Source organism: Acomys russatus, chromosome X (assembly GCF_903995435.1).
Source record: "Acomys russatus chromosome X, mAcoRus1.1, whole genome shotgun sequence".
Taxonomy (NCBI): Eukaryota; Metazoa; Chordata; class Mammalia; order Rodentia; family Muridae; genus Acomys; species Acomys russatus.
In genome coordinates, this window is record NC_067169.1 from 1,655,137 (window position 1) to 1,673,258 (window position 18,122).

At 37.8% G+C, this 18,122-nt stretch overlaps 1 protein-coding gene across 8 annotated transcripts in view; it reads right to left on the reverse strand.

Moving 5' to 3' along the window:
* Bclaf3 (BCLAF1 and THRAP3 family member 3) overlaps positions 1 to 18,122 on the reverse strand; it is a 67,731-nt gene that overhangs the window by 21,014 nt on the left and 28,595 nt on the right. For all 8 annotated transcript variants that reach the window (XM_051142608.1, XM_051142607.1, XM_051142606.1 and 5 more), the window contains exons 6-10: positions 17,839 to 17,953; positions 16,927 to 16,990; positions 15,453 to 15,568; positions 7,860 to 7,887; positions 6,122 to 6,214 (exon numbers count right to left, since the gene is read on the reverse strand). In XM_051142608.1, the coding sequence (XP_050998565.1) occupies positions 6,122 to 6,214; positions 7,860 to 7,887; positions 15,453 to 15,568; positions 16,927 to 16,990; positions 17,839 to 17,953 (416 nt within the window). The remainder of the gene's footprint in view (positions 1 to 6,121; positions 6,215 to 7,859; positions 7,888 to 15,452; positions 15,569 to 16,926; positions 16,991 to 17,838; positions 17,954 to 18,122) is intronic.

An 18,122-nucleotide genomic window follows, 5' to 3' on the forward strand; every position in this document is an offset into this window, starting at 1 on the left:
AAGGTCAACAACTAATACATGGGACCTCATGAGGCTGAGAAGCTTCTGTAAGGCAGGAGACACTGTCAACAGAACAAAGTGACAGCTTACAGACTGGGAAAAGATCTTCACCGACCCTACATCTGACAAAGGACTAATATCCAAAATATATAAAGAACTCAAGAAATTAAACACCACCAAACCAAATAACGCAATCGAGAAATGGAGCTCAGAATTAAACAGAGAATTCTCAACAGAGGAATATTGAATGGCTGAGAAACCCTTTAAAAAATGCTCAACGTCCTTAGTCATCAGAGAAACGCAAATTAAAATGACTCTGAGATTCCATCTTACACTCATCAGAATGGCTAAGATCAAAAACTCAAGTGACAGCACATGCTGGTGATGATGTGGAGAAAGGGGTACACTCCTTCATTGCTGGTGGGAGTACAAACTTGTACAACCACTTTGGAAATCAATCTGGTGCATTCTCAGAAAACGGGGAAAAAGGCTACCTCAAGACCCAGCTATTTCACTCCTTGGCATATACCCAAAAGATGCTCCACCACACAACAAGGACATATGCACAACCATGTTCATAGTAGCCTTATTTATAATAGCCAGAACCTGGAAACAGCCTAAATGTCCCTCAGTGGAAGAATGGATAAAGAAACTGTGGTACATTTACACTATGGAATACTACTCAGCTATAAAAAACAAGGAATTCTTGAAATTAGCAGGCAAATGGATGAAATTAGAAATGATCATCCTGAGGGAGTTAACCCAGACGCAGAAAGATATACATGGTATATACTCATAATTGGACTCTAGCCCAACAGGGATGTCCTCTGAAAGTCTTCACTTAGCAGGAGATTGGGATAGATCCTGGGACTTCCTATTGGGACTCTAGGTGAGAGAGGTATGGGAGAATGGGGAAATAGAAAGATCCAGAGGGTCGAAGAACCCTACAAGAAGACCATCAAGGCTGGCGGATCTAGAGCCAGGGGGGTCTGCTCAAACTGCTGTACCAACCAAGGACAATGCATGAAGTAAACCTAGACCCCCTATTCAGATCTAACTAATGGGCAGTGCATTCTCCACAGCTGTGTGGAGAGCAGGGACTGACTCTAACATGAACTCTGGTGCCCCCTATTTGACCACTTCCCCTTGGTGGGGAGGCTTTGTAGCATTCAGAGAAGAGTAAGCAGGCTACCAGGATGAAACCTGATAGGCTGTGATCATATGGTGGGGGAAGAGCTCCCCTTCTGTCACAGACCCAGGGGAGGGAAATAGGGTGAAAGAGGGAGGGAGGAGGAACAATTGAGATATAATCTGAATAAAAATTTCACCTCACATACACAAAAAAAGATGTCACCTCACTCCACGCAGACTGGCCATCATCAAAGCTACAAAGGACAACAAACAATGGCATGGTTGTAGGTAAAGGGGATCACTTATACAACACTAGTCAAAGTGTAAGCTTGTAGGGCTGGAGAGATGGCTCAGAGGTGAAGAGCACTGACTGTTCTTCCAGAGGTTCTGAGTTCCATTCCCAGCAACCACATGGTGGCTCACAACCATCTTCCCTCTTCTGGCATGCAGGTGTACATGCAGGCAGAGCACTGTATACATAATAAATAGATAAATATTTTTGGAAAGTCTTTTAAAAATCAGTCTGGAATTTCCTCAAAAAGTTTAGAAATAGACTACCATATGACCCAGTCATACCACTCCAAAGGAATAGATATCCTACTGCAGAGAGATTTGTACACCCATAATCATAGTAGCTCTATTCATATAGTTAGGAAACAGAATCAGCATAACCATTAACTAATGAATGGATTATGAAACTATGTTATGCATACACAATGACATTTTATTTAGCTACGAAGAAAAAATGAAAATGTAGAATGTACAGAGAAATGGATAAACTTGGAAAAATATATTCAAGGTAACCAGAGCCCAGAAAGAGACACAATGTATGTTCTCTCTTATGTTCAGATCCTGGCTCAATTTTGTCATTTTATATATTTAACTTGAAACACCTATGGAACCAGGGAAACCAGAAAGTGGACAGTGGGCAACATTGCCTTAATGGAGTGGGGATGGCAGCACAGAGGCAAAATGAGAATGGAGAGGGAGACTACTAGGAACAAAACTTCAAACAAGGACAGGGCCAAGAGTTTGGGGGAGTTGAGGTGATAGGGATGCTAATGAGGGGGCTGGAGAGATGGCTCAGTGGCTAAGAACACTGCTCTTCCATAGGTGCTGAGTTCAATTCCCACTAACCACATGGTGGCTCACAACCATCTATACTGGGATCTGATGCCCTCTTCTGGCCTGCAGGTGTACATGCAGGCAGAGCGCGCGCGCGCGCACACACACACACACACACACACACACACACACACACACACATATAAAAGAAAATGAGAGTATGAAAGTGTCACTTGAACAGCTACTATCTGGTAACCCAATTAAAAATATATAAAAAGAGTTCAAAGACCTCACAAGGCTAGACAATGCTAGTCCTAGAAGTAATAGGTCTGTGCTGGTTGTGGTAAGGTCCAGAGGCTGGCTACTGAGTTTTTTATACCACTGGACTTTGGTTTTGCTATTATCTGATTATAATTGTACCTGGGTTCTTCCCTTTTGGAATAAGAAGTATTTAACTTATTTTTGATTTCCCCCACAGTTAAGAGACTAGATTTTTAAAAAGAACTTTCACTTTTAAAGTGGTGCAATTTTTAGACTAATACAACGTTTAAACTCAAGAGTGTTTTACACTGTACTATATTAACATGAAATCTTAAGTATAAACAAGAGAGCAAAGACCATGGTTTAATAGTGATTGATACATTTGTGTGAAGAGTTGACAAAGGGTCAAATGTGTACTAGTGGGTTTTTTTGTTGTTGTTGTTTTGTTTTGTCAATTTGGCACAGGCTGGGGTCATCTGGAAGGATAGAACCTCAGTTGAAGAACTATATCTATCAGATAGGACTGTGGCATGTTTGTGGGAGTTATCTTCATTAATGTTTAATGTGGGAGGGTCCATCTCACTGCCCAGTACCACCCCTGGGCAGGTGGGACTGGACTCTATAAAAAAGCAAGATGAGCAAGCCATGGAAAGCAAGCCAGTAAGCAGCATTCTTCCCTGGTCACTGTTTCAGTTCCTGCCTCCAGGTTTCTTCCTTGGCTTCCTTTGATGGTTATAATCTATAAACCAAATGAACCCTTTCCTTCCCAAAGATGGTTTTGGTCAGCACTTTTTCACAGCAACAGAAAAGCAATCCAGGTAAGGGTTACTAAGCAAAACCCCCAGTGCTGGCACACTTCCAAAGGAGTTGTTGAGGCTCCACCAGGGAAGCCCCCCAACAATACAGGGCTATTACCATTCATCTTGGTTGTCTATAAAAGTAGTTGCTAAAACCTCATTGCTGAAGACTTCATGTACCTTGGTTGTAAGATACAGAAAAAAATAAGTTGGAATTGAGTTGGGTGCTTCCTGCTGCATAGTTTTCATAGTGCTAGACGCACTATTTAGGTTGCTGGGGGAATAAGGCAACAATGGTCTTATGCAGCTGTGAACTCTGAACTACACTACCAACATGCCAGGTAAGATGTGCCCACTAGTACAATAGTACTGTGACTGTTAGAAAGATACCCAAGTGCTCCCTCATTGGATCTGAAGCCCAGGCCATGAGGAGAAACCCATGCCAAGTACTGTAAATTGGGTTAAAAAACAAAACAAAACTATAACTAAGGAGGACTTAGATCCTAGAGGGCAACCTACTACCACTGATTAGCTACATTAACATAGCATCAAACTGTCTTCTAAATATCTGTTTATTCCCATACTCAAAGGCCTCTCTTAGCATTAATCAGAGAAGCTTCTCTTTGCAACAAATAGAGATAAATGCAGAGATACACGCAAGCACAAGATACTATAAATAAAGTATAGTTGAGGTCTCTTTTGTACCACCCACTGAAGACTCAGGGAAAGGGGGTAGGAGAGAAAAACTGTAAGAGCTATAAGTTAAAGAGCCAAGTTGGGTAAACAAACAAACAAACAACCTACCAGGGAGCCTGCATGGAACTGCCCTAGGCCCTCTGCACATATGTTAGTTTTATAGCTTGGTCTTCTTGTGGGACTCCTAACAAGGGGAGCAGGAGCTGTCTTTAACTCTGTTGCTTGCCTTTGGGACCCTTTCCTCCTACTGGGCTGCCATGTCTAGTATTAATAGGAGAGGAGGTGCCTAGTCTTACTGCAACTTGATATGACATAGTTGGTTGATACCCATGGGAGGTCTGCCCTTTTCTGAAGAGAAATGGAGAAGTGGAGTCAGGAGAGATGAAGAGGGGAGGGGAGGGGAGGGGAGGGACTGGGAGGAGAGAAGGGAGGGGAACTGTTATCAGGATGCAAAAAATAATTTTCTAAAAGGGAGAAAGGCTGGGGAATGCCATTTCCTAAGCAGGCATCAATCAAGGCAATCATGAACTAGTCATCTAACAGTCTACATCTAACAGTCAGCTACAGATGAGAAAGAAGGCCCTTAAGGTTATCTATCACACAAAGTAGAACTATTGAAACTAACAAATTCTGAGAAAAGGGGAGGCATAATACCCAGTTGTGTTGCCACTAATGAACCCATCAGGTTCTAATGGATAATTTCAAGCCCAAGGTCACATATACAACCTTAAATTCTGTGGGATACAAAACAAAATGTTATAAATAAGGCAAAGAGATATGAAATATGAGAAAGTAGGGGGGCAGATATGGGGAGGAGATGAAGACAAGATGGGGCAAAGGTAACCAGAACGTATTATATACATGTATAGAATTTGTCGAAGAAGAAAAATTATTAATAAAAGAAAAATAAAGTGGGAAACAACTGAGGGAGATATCCAATGTTGACTTCTGATCTCCACATACATGTGCACATGCATCTGCATAACACAAACACATACACACGAAAAGATAATGAAATGAATTCTTGACATTCATCATACTGAAAAAGATAATCTTCAAATATTCTAATTAGCTAAATTTACCTTTCTGATTTATAATGACTATGTCAAATACCAGTGAGGGGGGATAGTAAGTAAAAACACCTATGAATCAAAAGTTTTAAACTTTATTCCTGGGGCTGGGAAGATGGGATTTGTCGCTCTTTTAGAGGCCAAGTTCAATTCCTAGCACCCACACTGGGTAGCTCACAGCTGCTTCCAACTCCAGTTCCAGGGTATCTAACACTCTCTCGTCTCCATGGGTACCCGAACATGTGTGCATATACTCACAGATACTTAAATAAAATTTATTCATGCCAGTACCGCCATCTTTTCTTACCATATAAACAGTTAATATTAATTGTATGAATGATGAAAACTAAATACTGTCCTATATATTGTCCAGTATAGAAGGTATTAAAGGACTGAAAGTATTTGTTTTTGATCTTGTCATTTTGTGCTGGAGGTGGGAGGAAGGCAGAATCTTCAGTTTTGTCAGACATAAACCAATCTTATGAAAACTCTTGCAAACAATTCTATAAACCTTCCTCACTCATTCCTCCTGTTCACTCCTTGTAGCCAGCTGGATTTCCAAGCAGCCTACAAAAACAGTTTGAAAAATGACCTAGCCCACATGCTTACAGATGGAATTTTCTTTACCTCTGCCCTACTAATTAAATCCTTGGTGATTTCTAGAAGCAGCTGCATTACTATTTGAAAAACGGGTTTCACTAGTAAAAATGAAATTCAAAATCAAATTCTGATGAAACATCATTATTAAACTGATAACTATTAATTATAAATTCTAGAAATAGTCATAGAAACCAGAAATACTAGTTTATAGTGATTACTAAAAAGAATACCACAAAAAGGCACTGGAGAGATGGACTAACGGTGAAGAGCACAGGCTGCTCTTCCAGAGGACCCAGGTTCAATTCCCAGCAACTACATGTCAGTTCATAACTGTCTATAACTCCAGTTCCAGGGGATCTGACACCCTCACACAAACATACAAACGGGCAAAACACCAATGCAGATAAAATAAATAAAAGAATACCATAAAAATAGCTTTGGATGTAATAGTACAACATTACTTCCAATATGTAAGTCCATAGTCAGACATAAATGAAATACCTTAAAAGGTCTTTTGGAGTCTCTTCTCTTTTGATGATTTTCCTCAACTCTAAATATCTTCTGAGTAGTGGCATCTTTTCTCTGCATATAGTTCTGAACAAAAATTATTAATATGGGTTAATATACCTTTAGGACTACTTTAAAAACTAGTCTCACCAATTAAGACATATGTTTGAAGATTAAGACCTCAAACCAGGGAGCACGGAGCTTACATAATTCTTCTCTCATATGACCCATGCTAGTTTGTGAGGGGCCAGTTTCATTCATGCCTGTGAGAAGTGTAAAAAAAAAACAACACTCTGTATGACACAATGGTTGGCTTTTAGAAAGTGGACAATAAATCTAGGATTTACTCATATGCATCTTGGAAAACAAAAAAAAAACCCATTGCCAGCAGGACTTGGAAAAGGATTTCTACTGCCCAAAAATCTCACAAATTCTCCACAGTGCCAGTAGGCAAGTTAGTTCAGCATAGACTTTAATTGATCAAAGATGATATTCTTTTTGTTTTGTTTTGTTTTGGTTTGGTTTGGTTTTGGTTTTTTGAGACAGGGTTTCTCTGTGTAGCCTTGGCTGTCCTGGACTCACTTTGTAGATCAGGCTGGCCTAGAACTCACAGCGATCCGCCTGCCTCTGCCTCCCGAGTGCTGGGATTAAAGGCGTGCGCCACCATGCCCGGCTAAAGGTGATATTCTTACAATAGCTTGGGAAGGCCCAGAAATAAGAGAAAGAACTACATTAGCAATTTAAGTACAGAGAACCCAAATCCTCAAGCAGAAACAATTAAGATGGTAACCATTCTCCAGTTTCCTATTTCTAAAATCAACAGTCTTATTACCTTCTATTGAATCCATTTCTGTGTAGTCTGGCCAGAGGGAAGATTGTACTAGGCAGCTGCTGGCATGTATCCTAATTATCTCCATCAATGATCCTTCTCTTTGATTGTGGGCATGATCTAATAGCTTGCTTCTTGTCATAATCACATGGTAAAGTAATGGGATATTACTTCTAAAATTAGGTTACAAACTAACTCTGGTTTTCATCATTTAGTCATCACTTAGAGAAGAACTATCGGCTATTATATCATGATTTAGCCTATAAGCAAATCTTTAAAATAGAGCAATTAGGGGTTGGGGGCGTTGAAATATGGAATAATTAAAAGGCACGAGAGCTCTTACTGGGTAATAACAATATCTTATTCAGGTATGGTAGCATATGCATGTAATTTCAGCACTTAGGAGATGAAGGTAGGAGAGTTGCAAATTTGAGGCTAGCCTGGGGTGTATAGTGAGCTCCACTGCTTAGTCTGAGCAACAAAATAAAAACCTGTCTCAAGTCCAACAACTGGACGATGGTGATAACTACAACACATCCTGGAGAACTGCTACAAATCACCAAATTATACAACTGAAATGAGTGAACTTTATAGTATATAAATTATATTTTAATGAAGGTGTTACCAAAGCATCTTAAGAAAATTAACACTATACTAATCAAATTTCTACTAAATCAAGTAAGAGATCAGCTTTCTTCTGTAATAAACTTTTAAACCTCGATGCTCTTATAACACATAATGAAGTCACAAGCACTTTGAAAACTATAGATTTATGAAGAATGTACAAGAATGAAAATCTTGAAGCTACAATCTTACTATGTAAGGTTTCTGAATAAATTTTCTAAAATTTGATTTAATAAAACGTAGAGGCTTTTGAAATCCATCAGTACAAACAGTCTTCACCTTTGAAAAACCGGGACATTGATGATTCCTAATAAAGAGAGAAAAAAAAATCTTGTTACTTTTATTAAAGATATTTTTAAAATGTTAAGACATATGATACAACAGTAAAACATCAATGATCTGTCATTACTAAAATTATAAATGATAGTCATTAAGAGTGATATTTTCGGCCGGGCATGGTGGTACATGCCTTTAATCCCAGCACTCGGGAAGCAGAGGCAGGTGAATTGCTATGAGTTCAAGGCCAGCCTGGTCTACAGAGCAAGTGTCTAGGACAGCCAAGGCTAACACAGAGAGACCCTATCTTGAAAAAAAAAGTGATATTTTCAACAAACATTATAATCTGGAAATTATCAATAGAGGAAAAACAGTATTTCTTATACTAGGGGTCTCAATCTGAGATCCAAGGACAGGATTCCTGGAAGTAGAAGCTAACATATGGAACATGGTCACATCACTGGCAAAGTTGTGGGCTGCAATAACTGCAAAGGACAGGCTCCTAGCTCCTGACAATGAAAGCATAAGACTCTGACAATGAGGGCCTGCTCAAGAGGAAGATTCTGAAAACCTCATTTCTACAGTACTTGACTTTCCCTGTTGTATCCCACATCTCCCTACAATGCTCTTAAGACCTTTCCCACATCTTTTGCAACCCTGTTCTCTAGTGAGCCAACTGCCATGTTTCAGCCCCTCCCATGCATTTTATATGGGATAAAATTCATACTCCTCATGATTTCCCATGTCCTTCTTGCCTGGCTCTTTATGGCTTTACTACCTGCTTTCCTCCAATCTCCCCAACACATATATTAAACTTAAAATGGTTAGTTTTGTACATATAGTTCCCAGCACATACTATGATCTTCCCTGCTTCCACAACTTCGCAATTGCAATTCCTTCTGTGGTCATTCCTCTCCATTTAAATTAACTTCAAAGTTCAGCTCCATTTGTACCTTGTCCAAAATTTTTCCTAAACATTTCTGAGGTGGAATAGATAACTCTCCTGTGGCACAGCATTTAGCGATCCTAACATCCATCTCTTCTATTTGTAGCTATGGTTTGTATCTGTGTGTTTAATGGAATACGCTTTGAATTCCACTGTATATGGTTTATTTGTGGCCCCCATCTCTGAACCCAGACCCTGACATGAAGTAAGATTTCACGGTCTATGAAATGTTCAAAAGCCTACTGTCAAAATGTTTGTGATGTGATATTAAGTCAAAATAGCAGGGAGCAATTGCAACATGTATTAAAGATAATTTTAGTACTTAAAAATCATACATAGACGCGTATAAGAAGATAAAAGTCAAAAAATACACTAATATTAAAAAATGCTCATTTCTGACAAAATTACAAATGCCTTATATTTTTAAAATCCTCTTTGAAAAACATACTGAATAAAGGGATACAGGTTGAACATCCCTAATATAAAAATCTGAAATGTGGAATGCTCCAAAATCTGAACCCTTCTGAGCACCAATATGAAGAAAACTTCTACACCTGCCATATAAAACAAGTCACAGTCAAAACAGACACATTAGAATACTGTATAAGAACTGGGTGTGGTGGCACATGCCTTTAATCCCAGCACTCAGGAGGCAGAGACAGGCAGATCACTGTGAGTTTGAAGCCAGCCTGGTCCACAAAGTAAGTCCAGGACAGCCAGGGTGACACAGAGAAATCATGTCTCGAAAAACCAAAAACCAACCAACCAAACAAACAAAAATCTGTATAAACTATGTATGAAGGAAGAACATAAATGAATTTCATGTTTAGTTATGGGGCCCATTCTCTCAATTGCTCATTTTATATATATGCAAGTGTTCCAAATAATCTAAAATCTGAATCATTTCTGGCCACAAGGATTTCTGGTGAATAACATTAAGCCTGTAGTATCTAGAATACATAAAGAACTCTCAATATAGCTGGGTGTGGTGGTGCATGCCTATAGTCCCAGCACTCTGGAGGCAGAGGCAGGTGGATCTCTATGAGTTTGAGGCTAGCCTGGTCTACAGGGTGAGCTCCAGGACAGTCAGGGCTACACAGAGAGAGACTGTCTCGGAAAAAAAGAGAGAAGAACTCTTAATCTTAATATATTATTATATTTTATTTATTGTGTGTGAGCCAAAGCACACACATGGAAATCAAGGGAAAATATGCAGGTGTCAGGTTTTTTTTTTCTTGTACCATGTGGGTCCCAGAAACTGAAATCAGGCTGTCAGGTTTGGTGCAAATGCCATTTCCCACTAAGCCATCTTAACTAGGCTGAAGAATAGAAAAGAACTTTTATCCAGGTGTGGTGCCTCATGCTCAGCACTTAGGAGGCAGAGCTAGACAGATTTCTTGAGTTTGAGGCCAGCCTGAGCTACACAGTGAATTCTAGGACAGACAAGGCTACATCGTGAGACCCTGTCTCAAACAAAACCAAAATCCCCAAATTCTTACACCTCAGCAGTAAAAACATTAACTTCATTATAAAATGTGCAATGGATTTGAATGAAAAGCCCTCCACATAAGACATATAAATGGCCAATAAGCATATGAAAAAATGTTCATCATTCATCATTACGGAAATGCAAATCAAACCATAATGAGATGCTATCTTACATTCACTAGAACAGAAAGGCTATACAATAAAAAGTGGCACACTCCTGTGTTCCTAACAGTACTACTTATACAAAGCAAAAGGTGGAGACCCCACAAATACCCATAAAAAACAACCAGTTAAATACAATGTGGTATATCCAAAACTACTCCAGCCTTAAAATAAGGTTTTTAAGGAAAGAAGCATTGACATATGACACAATAAGGATAAAACTTTTAAAGCATTACGAATGTGAAATAAGCCATAAAATGAAGTGATTTTTTTCTGTAGTTCTTATAGCCCATTTTCTACCCTGCAGCTATAGTATTCCTTTAAAAATCTTTTTTTAATTTAATTTTATTAATTTATTCATATTACATCTCAATGGTTATCCCATCCCTTGTATCCTTCCATTCCTCCCTCCCTCCCATTTCCCCCTTACTCCCCTCCCCTATGATTTTGACCGAGGGGGACTTCCTCCCCCTGTATATGCTCATAGGGTATCAAGTCTCTTCTTGTTTAGTTGGAACCTCAAATGTTTCTAATTCTACTCTCTGTAAAATGATCTTCTTGTCTTTCAACGTCTTTCCTGATTTACCCTCATCTACTTTTACCCTTTTGTTTGTATATTCTTGAATATCTATATACTTATGTAGGTGTAGGCACACACGTGCCACAGGGCATATATGAAAGTCAGATGATGACCTAGAATGTCATTCTTCATCTTCCACCTTGTTGGAGACCAGGTCTGTTATTTGGTCACTGCTGCATCTGCCTGGCTAGTCTACAGCCTCCAGTTGTTATCTTGTCTCTGCCTCCCGTCACCCAATAGGAACACAACACGATTATTGTGGGGACCTCAATCTAGATCAGGCTTGTTATGTCTTGTGAACCATCTCCCCAGTCCCCCTTTCACCTTTCTACCATACTAGATCTAATTCTAGTCCTTAAAAGTCCAAGAAGAAATATGTGTCTGCCTTAAGATCTTTGCATTTGGTTCCATGTACTACACTCAGGTAATGCTGTAATCTGCCTCCATCAATCAATTCACATGCCCACTAAAACTGTAAAACTGTATCACACAAGTCACTTTTCCTGACGAATTTCCACTTCTATCTTAGTTTTTAACCATTACTCCACTGACAGTTTCTTTGTGCTACCATCAAATTCTAAGTGCCAAGAAGTCAAGAGCGATGTAGTTTTTCATTGTATGCATAGAACTGTGGCTTCACAACAAGGAAATGAACATATACATATCATCATGTCTATGTACATGAGAAGACCTCTACGAAGCTTACCCTAGTTTGGAATAAACTTTCTTTTCCTGTAAGTTCTATAGTAAAAGATAAAGTTTTGGTAGTTTTATGTCCTTTAAAGTTCACTGATGAAAAATTTAAGTTCCTTTTTTTTTGTTTTGTTTTGCTTTTTTTGAGACAGGGTTTCTCTGTGTAGCCTTGGCTGTCCTGGACTCACTTTGTAGACCAGGCTGGCCTTGAACTCACAGACATCTGCCTGCCTCTGCCTCCCGAGTGCTGGGATTAAAGCTGGGATTATGTGCCACCACCGGCTGGCTTAAAAAAATTAAGTTTCTTAATTACACACAGCCCATCCTTATATAACACATCTCAGATCATTGTAGGGGACTTAGTAACACTGGTTACTAAGAGAAATTATGTGTCAGAAGACTTGGAATTATCTTAAGACCTGAAGACATCAAAATAGACTGGTCACAGTGAGAAGCCAACAGAGAACAGCAAGGTTTTGGACACTGGATGGAATGCCCAAGAATTAAGCTTGCTGGCAAGGATCCCAAGACAGTAAGGAATAGTAATCCAGATAGAAATGCATTATAGCTGAAGTATCATCTGCCTCAGGCGTTGCTCTGTAAAGTCTTCATACATTGAGCAAATGTGGACTGAGCTCAAGGCAATGGAATATAGTGGTGAGCAAACACAGAGAGCCTGCATATGCTTTATCTGAATTTTTCTAGAAACAACATACTGAAATTTAGTTATGTAAAAACGTGACCAATTTGGCAAACTTCATTTCTAAGATAAAAGGGTAAACTTTAAATTTTTTTTTTAATTTGTTTTTTTTTTTTTTTTTTTTTTTTGGTTTTTCAAGACAGGGTTTCTCTATGTAGTCTTGGCTATCCTGGACTCACTTTGTAGACCAGGCTGGCCTCGAACTCACAGAGTTCCACCTGCCTCTGCCTCCTGAGTGCTGGGATTAAAGGTATGTACCACCACATTCTGCTAAAAGAAAAAAACTTTTATAAGAAAATTGAACTGAGTCAAAGATGAACAGTTCTACATCATTTAAAAAATTAATTTCCTTTTTATTTAGTGTGTATGTTTGTATAGGTGTATATATCCATGTTTAAATGTGTGCATTTCCTGCCATGATGCACACGAAAAGGTCAGAGAACTACATGTGGGATTCAGCTCTCTTCTTCCACATGAGTTCCAGAAACTGAACTCAAGTTCAAGTTATCAGGCTTGACATCAGGCACTTTTACCCACTGAGTCATCTCTCCAGCTCTGGTATCATTTTAAAAACCAAAAACCAAAAAACAACAAAAAAACAAAAAAAAAAATCCCAAAAGAAACCCATAGGTGTTGTAAAAGGCATGAACAACTTGAAACTCTCAGACATTGCTGGTAGAGTATAAAATAACTTAGTCATGTTGGAAAATAATTTAGCAATAACCACCTAATTCATCAATTCTACATGTAGGTATATACTTAATAAAAATGAAGATATTAAAAAAAATGAAGATATTACCACACAAAAACTTGCACACAAATGTTCACAGCACTATTTACTCACAATAACCAAAAAGTGTAAACAAATCAAAAGTCCATCAACTGATAAATGAATAAACAACATATGACACATCCATACAATGGAGCATTATTTAGCTATAAAAGAAATCCTTGTGCTATAGCATTGATAAACTTTCAATATATGCTACATAAAATAAGAAGTCATGTGACAAAAAGCCAAATATCATATTACTACATTTATATAAAATGGTGAGAATAGGCAATCCATAGAAACAGAATGTGTAACAGTGGTTGCCAGTGGAGGGAAAAGGGGAAAAAAAAGAGGGGTCACAGCTGGGTACATTGTTTTCTTCTGGACTGACAAAATATTTTTGGGATAAGTAGTTCTTGTACAACTCTTAATATAGTAAAAAGCTGTTCACTTACTTACAAAGGATGAATTTTATGGCAAAGAATACTGAAATTAAAAAAAAAATTCTCCTATCTCATGCTAGAACACTGTCCTCAGAGCTATCATTAACAAGCTTAATGCTAACCAGCTGCACTTTACTTAATCCTGGATCACCAATATGAGGTAAGCATAGCTAGCTCTCACTTCTATTTCACAGATGAGGAAACAGAGGCTAGCTAACCTACCCTAAGTCATTCACATAGCTAGGATTCTTAGAGCTGGACATCAAACCCAAGTAGATAGAGTACATTCATGCTCTAATCATCCCAAAGGGTAAAGATATGCCCTGGGGTATTTATGATGCAGTCATCATTGGAGACGTTGAAAATCTCCTGTTTCTTGGTACACTGTGTTTCTAAAGCTTTCTCAGCTAAGAAAAACATGATAGGCATCTTGTCACTAAACACAGTGACACCAAGTAGTAAGCATATAATTAATGGAAATTGATGACTTTCACTCAGCAAAGGACAAGAGTTATATATTTTTCCACTTATTTAATATGTAAAACTTTCACTATCTTTTAATCAGTCCCAAACTTACTATCAAAATCAATTCCAGTTAAAACAAGCTCCATGCATTTTGATTAAGGTTAGATAGGTTTGGAGTTGATTTAAAAATCTAGTCAAAGCCGGGCAGTGGTGGTGCATGCCTTTAATCTCAGCACTCGGGAGGCAGAGGCAGGCGGATCTCTGTGAGTTCGAGGCCAGCCTGGTCTACAGAGTGAGTATGACAGCTAGAGCTGTTACACAGAGAAACCTTGTCTTGGGAAACAAAACAAAACAAAAATCTAGCAAATACTTAATTGTTTTAAGAGTTGATACTTTGGAAACACAATTAGAACTAACCCTGCCTATATTCCTGGTTATGAAGGATTCAAATTGATTAAGGACTCTTACCCAAACTAGAAATTGTCTCATTATTCCTCATAATCATTTGGGTTCACACAGTTGTAGGTTCCACTAGTTCTCAGAACTAGAGATATAGACTGAGGCCAATATAGATGACTAAAGACTAAATAAAGCGGTATGAGGCTGAATTTAAAAAATGGTGATGATCTCTTTGCTGTGCATGACACTTTCTGCTAAGATGCCAGTGATTTAATAGTATAGCTGTCTTATCACTATAGGATGGAGAGATTTTTAACAGTTCACAAAATTTGTTGACAAACAGTTTGCAAATGGGCAGAGTCAATGAGATTCAAATTGAGGACTCCCTCTCCTGTTTCTTTTCTGTTTTTGTCTTGTCTTGTTTTTGAGATAGGATCTCACTACATAGATCTACCTGTCCCTGCCTCTAGAGTGCAGAGATTGAAGGCGTGTACCACCATACCTGGCTTCTTCCACCTGTTCTACTGCACCTGCCTACATCAGAGACCCAAAAAGAATTCCCAAAGAGAACTATACTGATCTCAATAAATTTTGTACTCATTCAGACTAAGTCAGAATCTAAGAGTCCAAAGCTATTAGTTTCAATCTGCTTGAGCCAAACAGCCCATAAAGTGGCTGGTCCTGGAACCTGCTAATATTCAAACAGCTATTATACTCTTCTTTTCTAGAATTAGAAGACCTTAAATATTCACCCCCACTCCATTGTTTTTGATGTTTAAATCAAGCTTCCTGTGCTGACCAGTGAGTGAGTAACTGAAACATTATTTAATAAACATAAAATGGATCTGAACACTTTAATCCCTAGACTAAAATTAATCACACAAAAATGTAAACACCGCTGAAACTAAAAGCTCTCTGATAGCAGGGTATTTTTCAGTTACTGATTACCTCTCTTTAGGACTAGCCATGTGAAAAATGTCCTCATCTTCATTCTGTAAGCGCTCTTTTCTCCTCCTTTCAATGTCATGTCGTAAGTCATTTGGATCTATTACTTTGACCACAGTCTGAAGAATTTTGACAGAAGATAAATCATTCACATTACTGTTAGTTGAACAAAGAAGTTTTATAACAAGAAACTTAATTAAAAGTCCTTAATCATTTTATACTCATCCTGCTAATGGTGGTATACACTGGTATAAGTATTTTGAGACACAATTGACATTAGTCAGAAAAGTTCTTAATATTGAGCCAGGAATGCTACTTCTGGGATCCAATCCCAAAGAAAAGGTTGCCTTTTTAAAAATATTTAAAATAACAAAAAGGAAACAACTTAAATGTAAATATAATTTAAGAGAATGATGATGCAGTAAATTATGGTAAGTAAATCAAACAAAACTGTATAGCCATTAAAATTAATAAATGCTATTTGGAAGTCAATATGGAAAAATATTTACTAAAAAACTTAAAACTAAGCCTCAGTTATAAAAGGCCATGTGGGGGAACTTAGAACTTTTACATGAAAGAGCTATTTTGGATTATTTCAAAAGCATACTGAACTGCATCTGACAGACTGTTAAAATGTACCATGCCATACTGCAGGAATAGGGAAATTGTTTGTCTTCAAATTTCCTGTTAACTTGGCTATAAAGATAAGTAGAAATTTTCTGAAAGCATTATCCAATAAACTAAGCAATCTGTATTAATAAAACCTATATTTCATAAGTGAAAATTACTTACAGGTGTATCAGAAATACATTAAAATCTCTTCACTACAGAAACATTCTCAAAGGAAAAATTAACAATTCATTTAGAATTTGAAATGCTTTTAAAGACTTGTCTTCCAATACAACTAGTCATAGCAGTCTTTCTAGTCAGTAAAGGTGTGAGGGGTCAGTAAAGGTCAGAAGGTGTGAGGGGAGGTGTTAGGCTCAAACCACATACAATGATAATGAAGAAATTTAGTATTATTTTCATTATGTTGCTAGTCTTTATTACATAGAATTTCTCTTAAATTCTATAGCAAACAGCCAGGCAGCACCAAATGCACCAGTTCCCTTGCATTTCTTTCACATACAATTAAAAGTATATTCCATGTGCCAAATTTGGAAAAATGACTATCAATCATATTTTCTATAAGCTTCACAATGAGGAGTTTGGGGATAAGTATTAAATGTAATTTTTAAATCAATTTTTCAAAGTTGTTATCCTTAATAACTGTGCCTCTCAAAGAAATTCTTTTTCCTTTTCTTTTTTCTTTTTTGGTATTCTCGCTCCATATTAGACTGCAATCAGTTACTTGGAGAACTTTTTCAATTTTAAATTCCTGGATGTCAGCCTTTCTTTATACAACTTTAACTCCTTTCTGGACCCATCACAAATCCCTTTTCTTGTTATTATACCAATAGTAATTGTATTCACTTACCACATTTGGTTCATATACCACAGTCTGTTTATTCTGAAGATCGGCCAAAGACATATCTATTCTCCTAAAATAATAAAAGCATATAATAATTATATTTAATAATAATAATAATAATAATAATAATAATAATAATAATAAATGGTGTGCACTGATACTTCAATTCTTTTACCACAGTATAGATTTTGAAATAAAATCAGTAAGTCTTAGAGAAAGCAAAAGAAACCTTCTTTTTGTTTTTTACGACAGGGTCACCCTGGCTGTTTTGAAACTCACTGCCTTAATCTGCCTGCCCCTATCTCCCAAGTGTTGGGGTCTAAAGTCATGTGCCACCACACCCTTTTAGGCTTTCACTTATATGGCACTCTACATGCAATGCATATCCTATGGATCACACTATAGGGAAGTTTTGTTGATTCTCTAATCACTAGTATGTGTGACCTCAAATGCTTATTTTTGTGATACACAACATTATAACATTGAATCAACTCAGCAGTCCAAACACAGTGCACCACCTGCTCGGACAAATGCCAGCAGAAGGGATGCTTTCATCCTCAGACCTCAGAAAAAACATCTGTGATCACTTAAAGTAATCCCTCCTAATTTCAATGGCTTGACATCTTCCAGTGCTACCTTCAGTAGGCAATCACTACAGACAAAGCAGAATCAAAGTTAGGCAGGTCAGTATTTTCAAAGGCCCACACATTCAAAGAGTCAATGATTTTAATGCAGCCTACTTCACCAATATGAACTGGTCCAGCAGCTGCTTAAGATTGCTCTTGTTTTTATGCACAGAGTGCACTCCTAGAGTCTATACCAACTTTAGGAAAGCAAGCTCAGAAAGCTGGGCCATTCCCTATCTATTATGAGGTTTGTTCTCATGAGATAAACAAAAAGACAGTAATTAGTCATTACCTGTGAAATTCTGGATCTGAATTTGGTTGCATTTGATTGAAATCTGCATCATGTCTATTTTGTATTCTTGAGAAACGCTCGTGTAGAGTAGTATCAGATGCTACAAAACTACTTGCTGGAAAAGGAAGCAAATAATTCCATGTCAACGTGAAACTGATTGCCTTAAAAGATTCTATAAATTCCAGATCAAAAAGGGGCCATTAAAAGACATCCAAATTGTTCTCCTTTGAAAAGAAATAGAAACTTTATTTGCATATTAACTTGTAACTCCCATGTTTTCCCAA